The following is a 13967-nucleotide window of genomic DNA, read 5'->3' on the forward strand; positions in this document are numbered from 1 at the left end:
TAAAACACACGCCAACACTAAATTGCCCACAACTCATTAACCGGTCAATTACAACTACTGCTGCTACTACTGCTACCACTCCCACTACTACCAACACTACTACTACTACTATTACTACTTCTGCTACTATTACTACTACTACTACTACTACTACTACTACTGGAAGTTGGAATGTAGCATTTTGGGTGGGGTTAATGTGTTTTGGGGTTCTGCATCTGCTGTAGCATAATACATAGTTGGTTTAGATGTCACACAGTAATGCCCGATCCACAAAGACTTGACACCCACGTTTGAATAAAAACAAGTTTATGCCATAATAAGGTTATATCCGTGCCTTGTCATTGCTGTGGAAGGATGGTGTAGGGGTAAAGTAGCAGACACCAAAGCTGGAGGTCCTGGGTTCAAACCACGGCCAGGTAACTGTTTTATTTTTTGAAAATGTAGAATAAAGGTTAATCTGAATATAATTATGTATAACGCTGCTGAATACACACTGTGTACATAGCAGAATAACTGAATATGCCTATTTATGGTAACGTCATATTTCGACGTCCTCTTGACATTCCTGTGTAGATGTCTAAATGATCCCCAAATCGGCTGTGATTTGGCCTAGTCCTGGACGTCACTGAAAGATGATATCAGAACATCATCATGATGTAATTGTGTTTGCTGGGAGCCTTCTTTCAGATGAGAGAGGAAAAACATTCCAATACATTATTGTGTCTTCACATGTGAAAGGTCCAAAAAGAGAATTCAATCTGAATTATCCGTGTCACTCATGTGCTCATTGTAACAGCACAACCCACACCAATTAGTTCAAACACCTCCATTCAGGGCATACTTTTAATGTAAAGTGGTGCATTATGTGTGTAATACAAAAATGTCCTTAATGGTAAATGGACTGCATGACAAGCTGCCATGCAGGGTGCTGGCTATAGTCACCAAAAGCAATTTCAGGGATAAACCCCATCAACCTTCTGTAGTGGACGCCACTACGCCCTATGGTTTGATGTGTGTGTGGGAAAGACACAATGACAACTGAAAATTCTGATTTCAGAACACAAAAGCTCCATCATGAGACAAGAACTAACCTCTCCTGTTGCAAAACACGTTCTTGAACACAGCCACGCAATCTCCAGCTAACATTTCCAAGATATTGAAAAAGTTCATGAAACACCGCAAAATAAGGAGGCAGCATGTGGGGTTTTAATTACTGTTACTGACTTACCTGTCTGAAGTTGAAAGTTTTTCATCCCACGTGGGGTTTGAACTTTGAGCGGCAATGGTCTTTAGTTAGCATAAGTCAGGTACTTTACCAAGTGAGCTATCCAGACTGTTGTATTTAACTTTGTAGACCATATTATATGTATCTGCAGAGCCAGAGAAGTACTTGTCGTATTGACAGTATGTTCTACCCAAATACCACTTTCTGTCCAGATACTTAAAGGGATATTGTACACAAAAACTGCTTTCTATCCAAGTACTACTTCAAGTTTCAAGACATCACCCACTACTCAGAGGAAAAAATTACACCAATCTACCAGATGGTGGTGCTATAACAGCCAACCACCACTACTACTGCTGCTGCTGCTACTACTACTACTACTATTGGCTACTAGTGGCGGCTGTGGCTCAGGAGGTAGAGTGGGTTGTCCACTAATTAGAAGGTTGGTGGTTCGTTCCCCGGCTCCTCCAGTCCGCACATCGAAGTGTCCTTGGGCAAGACACTGAATCCCAAATTGCTCCCGATGGCTGTGCCAGCACCCTGCGTGGCAGCTGGCCGCCTTCGGTGTGTGAATGGGTGAATGTAGGCACATTGTAAAGCGCTATATAAATGCAGTCCATTTACCATTTACTATTCTTAGTACTTCTGCTGCTACTACTGCTGCACTCCCACTACTACCAACACTATTACTACTACTGCTACTACTACTACTACTAGTACTGCTTGGAAACCGTCAGGTCACCGGATCTCAACCAAACTTTGTTTACTTGTGCATATACCAAGTCTGAATAAATGTGCACTATCTGACAAGTCACCGGAAGCTTGGACCCCGCATCGCCGCTTGCGGCTATATATATATTTTTTTTTCTTCTTCTCCGGTAAAACTGTATGTACAGCAGAAACTGTAAGGCTCAGCATAGCCAGACTGGGCACATAGATTGTAAATGTGCCTCACTACTCAGAAACAAAAAATTACCCATATCGGCCAGATGGTGGCGCTATAACAGACCATTTCGTGTTATGGTCCATATCTTCTGAACCGTGAGGCATAGAATCAAAATTCCACTTCGGCTGTATTCCCTGGATCAATACGCATCTATCCATATAGGCCACGCCCATTTGCGTGTGCCTAGATTTTCCGCCATTTTGAATTTTATCTAAAACCTACTTTTGCTATCTCCTCCCAGGCCATTTGCCTGAATGAGCCTAAACTTTTTCTGTGGCATCTCTGGACTTACCTGACTCAAAGTTATTAAAGGATTTTGGATACGTCAAACCGTCTTGAAATGATAAATGTTTAAACTTTTGTGTATTTACTTTTGTTATTTTCCTGCCCTAAAAGTGTGTGGATCTCAGAAACCATACACCCCCCATCACCCAAACTTTCCACACAGGTTCACGACATCACCCACTACTCAGAGTAAAAAAATTACACCAATCCACCAGATGGTGGCGCTATAACAGCCAATTTCACGTTTGTCGGTCCATAACTTCTGAACTGCGAGCTGTAGAATCAAAATTCCACATCTACTGGTTTCCCTGGAGCATCATGTATCTAACCCACTAGGCCACGCCCATTTCTGCGTGGTAGATTTTCCGCCATTTTGAATTTGATCAAAAACCTACTTTTGCGAGCTCCTCCTAGACCGTTTGGCCATATCACACAAAACTTTTTCTGGGCCATCTATGGACTACCCCGACCTAAGGTTAGTAAAGGATTTTGGATACGTGAAACCGTTTTGAAATGCTAAATCTCGAAACTTTTAATAAAACACACGCCAACACTAAATTGCCCACAACTCATTAACCGGTCAATTACAACTACTGCTGCTACTACTGCTACCACTCCCACTACTACCAACACTACTACTACTACTATTACTACTTCTGCTACTATTACTACTACTACTACTACTACTACTACTACTGGAAGTTGGAATGTAGCATTTTGGGTGGGGTTAATGTGTTTTGGGGTTCTGCATCTGCTGTAGCATAATACATAGTTGGTTTAGATGTCACACAGTAATGCCCGATCCACAAAGACTTGACACCCACGTTTGAATAAAAACAAGTTTATGCCATAATAAGGTTATATCCGTGCCTTGTCATTGCTGTGGAAGGATGGTGTAGGGGTAAAGTAGCAGACACCAAAGCTGGAGGTCCTGGGTTCAAACCACGCCAGGTAACTGTTTTATTTTTTGAAAATGTAGAATAAAGGTTAATCTGAATATAATTATGTATAACGCTGCTGAATACACACTGTGTACATAGCAGAATAACTGAATATGCCTATTTATGGTAACGTCATATTTCGACGTCCTCTTGACATTCCTGTGTAGATGTCTAAATGATCCCCAAATCGGCTGTGATTTGGCCTAGTCCTGGACGTCACTGAAAGATGATATCAGAACATCATCATGATGTAATTGTGTTTGCTGGGAGCCTTCTTTCAGATGAGAGAGGAAAAACATTCCAATACATTATTGTGTCTTCACATGTGAAAGGTCCAAAAAGAGAATTCAATCTGAATTATCCTTGTCACTCATGTGCTCATTGTAACAGCACAACCCACACCAATTAGTTCAAACACCTCCATTCAGGGCATACTTTTAATGTAAAGTGGTGCATTATGTGTGTAATACAAAAATGTCCTTAATGGTAAATGGACTGCATGACAAGCTGCCATGCAGGGTGCTGGCTATAGTCACCAAAAGCAATTTCAGGGATAAACCCCATCAACCTTCTGTAGTGGACGCCACTACGCCCTATGGTTTGATGTGTGTGTGGGAAAGACACAATGACAACTGAAAATTCTGATTTCAGAACACAAAAGCTCCATCATGAGACAAGAACTAACCTCTCCTGTTGCAAAACACGTTCTTGAACACAGCCACGCAATCTCCAGCTAACATTTCCAAGATATTGAAAAAGTTCATGAAACACCGCAAAATAAGGAGGCAGCATGTGGGGTTTTAATTACTGTTACTGACTTACCTGTCTGAAGTTGAAAGTTTTTCATCCCACGTGGGGTTTGAACTTTGAGCGGCAATGGTCTTTAGTTAGCATAAGTCAGGTACTTTACCAAGTGAGCTATCCAGACTGTTGTATTTAACTTTGTAGACCATATTATATGTATCTGCAGAGCCAGAGAAGTACTTGTCGTATTGACAGTATGTTCTACCCAAATACCACTTTCTGTCCAGATACTTAAAGGGATATTGTACACAAAAACTGCTTTCTATCCAAGTACTACTTCAAGTTTCAAGACATCACCCACTACTCAGAGGAAAAAATTACACCAATCTACCAGATGGTGGTGCTATAACAGCCAACCACCACTACTACTGCTGCTGCTGCTACTACTACTACTACTATTGGCTACTAGTGGCGGCTGTGGCTCAGGAGGTAGAGTGGGTTGTCCACTAATTAGAAGGTTGGTGGTTCGTTCCCCGGCTCCTCCAGTCCGCACATCGAAGTGTCCTTGGGCAAGACACTGAATCCCAAATTGCTCCCGATGGCTGTGCCAGCACCCTGCGTGGCAGCTGGCCGCCTTCGGTGTGTGAATGGGTGAATGTAGGCACATTGTAAAGCGCTATATAAATGCAGTCCATTTACCATTTACCATTTACTATTCTTAGTACTTCTGCTGCTACTACTGCTACCACTCCCACTACTACCAACACTATTACTACTACTGCTACTACTACTACTACTACTAGTACTGCTTGGAAACCGTCAGGTCACCGGATCTCAACCAAACTTTGTTTACTTGTGCATATACCAAGTCTGAATAAATGTGCACTATCTGACATATACCCCCCAAGTCACCGGAAGCTTGGACCCCGCATCGCCGCTTGCGGCTATATTTATTATTATTATTATGCCTATCACTCCATGATCTGACTCTTTGATAGGCTACTTTTGAAACCTTTTTAACCTTTAAAAATAATTTACAAACAGATTATTTTTCCTTGATTGGTTGTAGTTGTTGCAATGTCACATGTCTTCTTATATGTTGTGTTTGTATTTTGCCTTTTACTGCAAACCGATGTTCCCCTTCGGGGGACAATAAAGATCTGAACTGAACACACACACACACACACTCGCACACACACACACACACACACACACACACACACACACACACACACACACACACACCCTCGCACGCACTCGCACTCGCACGCACACACACACACACACACTCGCACACACACACACACACACACACACACACACACACACACACACACACACACACACTCGCACGCACTCGCACGCACACACACACACACACACACACACACACACACACACACACACACACACACACACACACACACACACACACACACACATTAACATAATGCAAACACCCCACAAAGCCTCAGGAAAGCAGAGTGTTGTCCAGCAAACAGCCAGCCTAGCAGATCCTAAAGCTACGTCGTGGCTTGACAGCTCAAAAGCACTGTTGTTGATCAGTTAGCCTGAAGCAAACAAACACTGTTTGACATTTGACTATATTGATGCCTCTGAGGCCTGAGAGACAACAGAGAGGTGCTGCCGGGGAGAACTGATTGCTACAGAGTTTAGCTGTACCATAAGCTCCATGTGTGTGTGTGTGTGTGTGTGTGTGTGTGTGTTTCTTTCATGAAGATCAAATGTCCTAAGAAAGACAAGGAAAATAGTCTGAAGTGAGCATTTTTTGTTGTTGTTGCAGATCCTCACTTCTTCAAGTGGCTACTTGAGGGTTCGGACTTTGGTCTGGTGTTAGTTTTAGTTAGTTTAGGGTTCAGGTTTAAGGCTAGATTTCACATGACTAATGCAGTGGTACTAATGCATGCAGTGGCGAGGGTTACGCTTAAGGTGAGGGGTTAGGGAATGAAACGAAGGTCCGCACAAGTACAGTACTACAAACACGCGTGTGGCTTGCATGTGTGCACGGTGCAGCGTGCAGAACTCTCCTCTGCGTTCTCTGGCTATAAATACTTGGGGCATATGGACTGAATGTCCTGTGGCGCCAGAACCTTTGGACTGAGCTGTGGGGGTGGGTAGAGAGGTGCCAGGACGGGACCGGGCAGGAGATGTTGCTTTGGGCCACACTAGGGGGTCAACTGCTCAGGTGAGAGGCAACTGGGTTTTACAGTGTAGGTACAGTTTACGGCTGTATGTTCAAGGGCAACAGTGCTTGGCGTGCAAACACAGCACATGTACACAATATATATTCACACACAAAGGCAAACGCACACAAACCCAACCTAGAAAAACGGCTGCCTGGAGGTGGTTTAAAGATGAGCGATATGAGTCACACAGCAGCAGCCTCCCCTGTCTCTTTTGGCTGGAGCACAGCAGCAGGGACCGGCCCTGTCACTGTCTGTCACTGACTGACTGATGGTGGTGGTCCATCAGAGCCCTCATTCCACGCTTCCCATTCATTGTTAATGTAGGCAGCGTGCAATGCCTTCTGGTAGTAAGGCGGGGCATTTCCAGAGACGGAGCGTCGGGGTAGCCGCTCCTTCATTTGCATGAAGTAGTTCTCGATCTACTACTTGATGCAAATGAGGTTTGTGCAGTGCGTCTCGCCGCCTCCCAAAACTCGTATACGATCTTTTAAAGTTTAAAAGATGGCTTAAATTTTTTTTAAATTTGAAAAGTTTAAAATTTAAACTAAGGCAGAGCTAGGGGTGACCCCCAAATAGTCGACGATTCGTTCGAAGGAGCCTGATTCGACTGCCAATCTCACAGTCGAACAGTCGCAAGATGTGGTTATGAAACAAGGATCATTCCATTCTGGCTATATGGAGGTGCTGAATGTCTGATTTGACATAGAATTGCTTGGTTTCTCCCAATAGATCGATTGCCATATAGTCTTATAAAAGATTCGTATTGAACAGCCAAATCCGATCCGACTGACAGAATTCTGGGTCTGGTACGGCCCTAGGCAGAGGCAAAGGCAGAGTGAGACACTGCATGGCTTATTATAGGCATCAAAAGTTTTCACAAACACATGAGGCATTTTCGTAGGTGAAGAGAAAGTTTGGAGCCGCCATGTTTTCCCGGCGCTTCCAACCAGGGAATGACAGCCCACGAGTGAAAGCCCTGATTGGACGAACTCAGCAAGGAACAAACATGGAAGCCCGCCTGAAAGCGTGCAGCACTGGGAAGCAGGGCGATCCCTTGCATCCAAAAACACTCCAGTGGATCATTAGCATGACTGACTGAGTGACTGAGTGTTGAAGTTACACCATTGGCCGGCCGTGGGCGGCACACCCATACACGGTGTAAGGAATCTGGGTATCCTTATTGGAAATTATCATTCTTTAATCTTTCAGCAGATTCCTTACAACGGTCTAGCCATATACTAGGTTTGACCTAGTCTTGTTAGTTTCTATCACTCGTGCTCTTTCTCTCTCCCTCCCCTATCTCTTCCTTCTCTCCTGTCTTCTTCTCTTTCTCTCCCCCATTCTCTGGTTCAGTCTAGCCCTGGGATCTCCATGGAAACAAGGTTTGGTTCAGTCAGCAGAGAAGTAGAAGTAGAGACAGAGTGGATTGAAAGAGATGCAGAAGAAGAGAGAGGACGCAGTAGAGTGTGACAGGAAAGATGGGGGACAGAAAGAGGCGCATGACGTCTGGAAAAGATCCCAGGCCGGATATTAACCCAGGACATCAAGGGGACAGACATGCACGTTAGCTGACTGAGCCACCAAGACATCTGCTGCTAAGAATGTTTCTTGCAGGGAAAAAAATATATTTTCTGTTAACGAGCAAGACTTTGCAAGTCCAATCATAATTAGTACACGCCAGCTCAGCAGTGGGTGTCTGTCTCATATAGTGACCAAGAACAACAGAATTAAGAATCAAAATGTAAATTGTGGTGGAGGGAAATGATGGGGGATGTGAGTGACAGGCATGTGGGCAGGCATGTGGGCACTTACTTATTGTGACAAGTCTTGAGCCCTATGCTTGTTTGAAAAAAATAACTTTCGAATAAAATTGGTAGGTAAAGTTGGTGAATAATTTGGTAACATTTTGACTTGAAATGCAATATGATACGATGCATTACAAACAGGATTATAACGTCATTAGAAGCACAGACAAACTTTTCAAGAATATGATCAGAAACATTTAGCGGAAAAATACATTCAATTTAAACGAAGGTAAAACCGCAAAATCAACATACATGTAATTTTGAGGTTCTAATTTCTAACAGACCCTCTCCAGGGTTCTCCCAGTGCCGTTTCCAGAGAAACTGGTTCACAACCTAAGCAACCTGATAATGATGATTACAACCTCTTGATGTCACTGACTCTACTTCGACATCACCTCATTAATTACTGTGATTAATTATGATGTACTTATGTTGCATTATAATGCTTTAAGAGCACCACTTCAAGTAGAGGATGATCAATCATTGAATGTACTACTATACATTGCCAATCATCTCCTGAATAGCCTCTGCTCTCCTGTCCTCAGCAGAGTTGGAGGTCAATTCATGGCAATCTAAACCAGATGTTCAGTTGTTGTCACAGTGTCCTTGAGCGCGGGTTCTGCCAGCACAGCTCGTCCCCAAGGACTTCTGTGACAGAGGACGCTCATCACCAGAGCCCCGTGCGGATGCAGAGACAGCACCAAGAGACGGATGAACGCTGGCATCCTGCACACGCCTGCTGCCTGGTGACACGGAGTGCGTTTACATGCACACAATAAACAGATAACTGAGAATAATCAGGTAACGGGCAGAAATCTGATTTCCGTGTGTTTATATGCACTTAGTAAATAGCGGGAACTCACCTCAAAGTGCGTGAGTGGACATTGACTGCAATGAATAAAAACCTGATGATTCAGCAGAAACCTATAGGTGTGTTTATGGGTTTTCTCTTAAAACGATAACGGCCTTTATCCGGTAAAGAGTGCCGTTTACATCGCCACTTGACAATCAGGTAACTCTAGAAAACCGATAATAAACGGTTTATTAGTGTACATGTAAACACACTCACTGAGACAGCACCATTTAACCATGGAGTGCCTGCTTCTCTCGGAAGTAAACACTTACTAAACTCTCCTGCTCTTTATGTTCTGTATGCTCATGCTGGTCCAGAGAGCTCTTCTGTCATATGTTCTTGTATGCTCATGCTGGTCCAGAGAGCTCTTCTCTCATACGTTCTGTATACTCATGCTGGTCCAGAGAGCTCTTCTGTCATATGTTCTTGTATGCTCATGCTGGTCCAGAGAGCTCTTCTGTCATATGTTCTTGTATGCTCATGCTGGTCCAGAGAGCTCTTCTGTCATATGTTCTTGTATGCTCATGCTGGTCCAGAGAGCTCTTCTCTCATATGTTCTGTATGCTCATGCTGGTCCAGAGAGCTCTTCTGTTTAGCTGTATAAATGACCTCATTATTTGGCGTACAACTTAGCGTGGCCTGCCATGTTTTTGGCCGCACCATACAATGGATCTTTTGACACCCCAGCGGCAGCGAGCTACATCCAGACCACTGTGTGCAGGCAGCAGTGAAGGAAATCATGATCCGTTTAGTATGCTAGGAGGAAAATGAAGGACTCACACAATCTGACGTGTGTGTGTGTGTGTGTGTGTGTGTGTGAGATTGAGTGAGTGAGTGAGTGAGTGTGTGGGAACTCAGACATCTCATTTGACTCACCCTGCATGCAAAACTTGAGCTCCTTAGCATCGGTGACGGTGCTAGCAGGCATTCTGTCAGGAACCTTCTTGCTCATGCGGTTGTAGTTCCTCCTCTTCTTCGTCTCGCCCCACAGGTTGGAGCCGCCGTGCATGCTGGGAATGTTGAGCACGGCGATGCCCTCCAAGGAGGTGTTGCTCAGGTCCAAGATGATCCCATCGCACTGGGGATATAAACATGACCCATTAACCCATTGATACCTGATGCAGCATTTGTGTGTGTATCCCTTTAACACCGCGAACCGCGTCTTTTTATTCTTTTTGACTCTAAATGGGATCATAATGGACTAAATGAACATCATGCCGTGTTGAAGAAGACTTGAAACTAGCGGCTGAGACCATCAACTCATTAGGAAAGTGTTTACTGAGGTCATAAATCAAGTGAGAAGTAGGCTCATTTTCAGTAGTGAGAGAAAGTCCAAATGTCCTTCCTCAGCGCTGTGCTGTGTCAGGCAAAGATGACGGCTATATACAATCACGCCGGAAGTACAATCAATTATTAAATAAAACATTTGACAACAACAGAATATGCCCCACCAGTAGAAGCAAGGATCTAATTGGTAAAGAAGCAGTTAGAAAAACAATTAGAGAAACAATACATTTGTAATAATCACAAGTCATGAAAGGTTACATTAAACAGTTGTATAAAAAGTTATACAATTGTAGCGTCCAAGACGGAAGTACTTCAAAATAAGGCTCTATGTCAAGATACCACATAGAATCGGCTCTAGTGCCAACCAGGGCTGGAAGCATAATTACTGCAAGAGAGGTTGGTCAACCATACTTATAGTAAAAAGTAGGGGTGTCACGATACACTCAGTTCACGATACGATACGATACACGATATTGGGTTCACGATAACGATACGATACAATATATTAACAATATTTTTTTGCGATCGATTTGTAAGTTGAGGGGGCGTCCTCCACGCTAATTTGAGTAATTTCACCATTTTCATCCTCCGTGTCTGTAACGTCCCTCGTCTGTTCAAACAAAGCAATGAAAAGGAGAGCGAGCATGCAATCAGAGGCAGATAAGTGCCACCATGTTCAGCTTCTTTTTCTCGCGATATGAGATTTCATCTCAACGATACATATTGTCACGTTTTGATATCGCAATATATTGTGGGACGATATATTGTGACATCCCTAGTAAAAAGGATAAAAAAAAGGTCCTATTGTTCCCAGTACAATAGATAGGATCATAAATAGATAAAATATAAGCAGATTTTTTTTTGAAAATATTATTAAAAAAAAAGGGTTTTAAAGAAAAGGCCTTTAAAGATGAGGCCTTTGGGGTGTTCTGTTTGCCTCTCTCTGCAATAAAGCTCTGTCTCTGTCGCCCCCCCCCCTCTTTAAGGGACCAACAGCTTCGATCCCCTGGAACCTGAGAGAACACACATCATGCCCAACTGAATTAAAGTGTCTGGCTACAGACGACTTCTCATCTTTGTTTCTAATATTACTTTTATGTTTAGAAATGCAAACTTTTAGCTCCTTCGTGGTTTTACCCACATAGAGGCCTCTGTTCTGTCTCTTTCCAGGCTTCATATACATAAATACATATCCACAGATACATTAGGCCTCTGTGAAGCCACGGGATGTCTGACACTATGCTCATATTTTCATTCAGCCGCATGCTAATGGCGTCATGTGTTAGGTCATGTGATTCAGCATGTGTAATCAATGCAAGCTGTTTGTGTTTTCTTCATTCATGCTTTCATACTTCTATGAAAGAAAGCTGAAGTCTGCTGTGAAATGAGTTTCATGCTGAAAGGCTTAGAATGATATAGTGGAATTGAATAAGCCGTGGTTGCTTTAGTACAACTGTATTATTATATAACCCAACAGTGAGAGGATGTGTAAACCACCTGTGAGTGGACACCTGGGCTATGAGAGCTGGGGAGCATGGTTAACAGCAGGGCTTTTCAAAGTCTGAGACTGTGGGCCTCCCTCCAGACAAAGCTTGGAGAAAGGCGCACAATTGTTCGCTCAATTTTTGGATGCCTATGGGATCATGATTATGTTATTTGATGACTCTCAACAATTATGCCAATATAGCCTGATATTACTGTTTGACATACTTCAGACTACAAACAAACAAACAAACAAACAAACAAAAAACATAAAAAGGCCTGACTGAATTAATTTATTCATTTCTGACTCAGGAAAAGTGGAAATAAACATCTCTTTAACCAAATCACACACATTTAGGCTATTCCATATGATCTCCTTATGATAACTACTGTCATATTTTTTCACTTGCATTGACTGAGCCTACCCCGAAGCTGCTTGGACCCCCCCACTTTGAAAACCCCTGGGTTACAGTATCACAGAGGGAATGACCTATCCATACTTCCCCACCTAGTGCTTCTGTAGTCTGTATGATTTACAGGAGTTATTTTGTCTTGATGCATTACATCATGGACACAAGCCAAGTTTGCAATTGTGTGAAATGCTAGCAGTTAAGTAGAAACAGATCAACCAAGCTGAGCTCAAATGGAGTCATTTAAAAAATAACTCCACTCAGCCCATTTCTGGTGTTTATAGTATCTGTAGCCTCATCTGGATTGAACGAAGCCATTCAGAGCCACCAACAGAGAATGTCAGCGACACACTGATATGACTCAGAGCCCACTCATCATGCACGCAACCACAAAAACGCTGGAATCTACCACAGACCCTCAGCATGCCACAGGAATACCATGATGTAATATGTGTGTGTGTGTGTGTGTGTGTGTGTGTGTGTGTGTGTGTGTGTGTGTGTGTGTGTGTGTGTGTGTGTGTGTGTGTGTGTGTGTTTCTACACACAAAATCAAGAGGAGCAGGTTTTTTCCCTGCGTTTTTGGGAACACGTACAGAATATTGTACTTGTGCCCAGACATATACATACCAGGGGAGGAAATTAACTTTTTTTTTTTAACAAGTTTTTTTTTTGCCCTTTTCCCTGCACGGCCTCGCCTGTAGCTCGGCTGCTGCATGGCCTCACCTGCCCTATTATGCATCAGTGATGTCACAATGCCTCCTTGTGTGTGTGTGTCTGTGCCTCATTATGATATCACTGATGACATAATCAGTGTGTGTGTGTGTGTGTGTGTGTGTGTGTGTGTGTGTGTGCGTGCCCTCCTATGACATCACTCATCAGTCTTGTCACAATGCCTCCTTGTGTGTGCGTATGTGTGTGTGTGTGTGTGCGTGCGCACGTCCTTATGACCTCACTTTTGATGTCATCACTGATGACATCACTGATGACATCACATCATTAGCTAATTAGCCTAATTAGAAAATCCAGCTCCGTCAGGTCACCCGCACGGGTGCCCTTGCCTTTACACACCCCGAAGGTTTCAGCCCGATCACACGTAAAATGGCATAGCTGTGGCCGAACACAACTTTAAACAGACAAACAAACAAACAAAGTCCACATACTCAATTGTATATAGAGATGTTTTCGGGGCATTTTTTATCAATTCCAGGGCAATTTTTTTTTAATCAAATGTTGGGAAATACCTTAGTTCTTCTATGTTGCATGACAGACCAATATTCAATCACTCGTATCCAAACTTATTTTATTTCTAAAATTAAGCAAAAACACTAAACAGCTTTCATTGAAACAAGCTTAAAAAAGATAAAACATCTGTTATAGCCTATCCTTATTTCTCTACTCTTTCCATTACAGGAGTGCATAGCAACCACTGGTTAATTTAGTGACGAAGATTACACACACACACACACACACACACACACACGCACGCACGCACGCACGCACGCATGCACACATGTACACACAAAGAAAACACATAACTGTCAGTAAATCACTTGTCTTTTATTATAAATATATTCCCCGGGCATTTGAAACGGCATAATTATGACTTTAGCATGATTACATCTCATTGAGGTCTGTAAATTGTGAGTGTTGCATCCGACAACTCAGCATTGAAGCAGCAGCACTTCAGCTGGAGGACGTGAGATTGAAGTGACACACTCAGGGAGTTTAACACCTCAATGTGCTTTCAAAACTGGCTAATGATTACAAGATCCTGCGTGGTCC

The 13967-nt window shown here is 43.1% G+C and overlaps 1 protein-coding gene across 1 annotated transcript in view; it reads right to left on the reverse strand.

The window, feature by feature from the left end:
• dgkg (diacylglycerol kinase, gamma) overlaps positions 1-13967 on the reverse strand; it is a gene marked incomplete at its 3' end in the record, with an annotated part of 116709 nt that overhangs the window by 14365 nt on the left and 88377 nt on the right. Inside the window, exon 23 of the mRNA XM_083642126.1 lies at positions 9883-10084. Coding sequence (XP_083498252.1) covers positions 9883-10084 — 202 coding nt within the window. The remainder of the gene's footprint in view (positions 1-9882; positions 10085-13967) is intronic.

The sequence above is a fragment of the Poromitra crassiceps genome (genome assembly GCF_964638095.1).
Source record: "Poromitra crassiceps genome assembly, chromosome: 8".
NCBI classification, from domain to species: Eukaryota; Metazoa; Chordata; class Actinopteri; order Beryciformes; family Melamphaidae; genus Poromitra; species Poromitra crassiceps.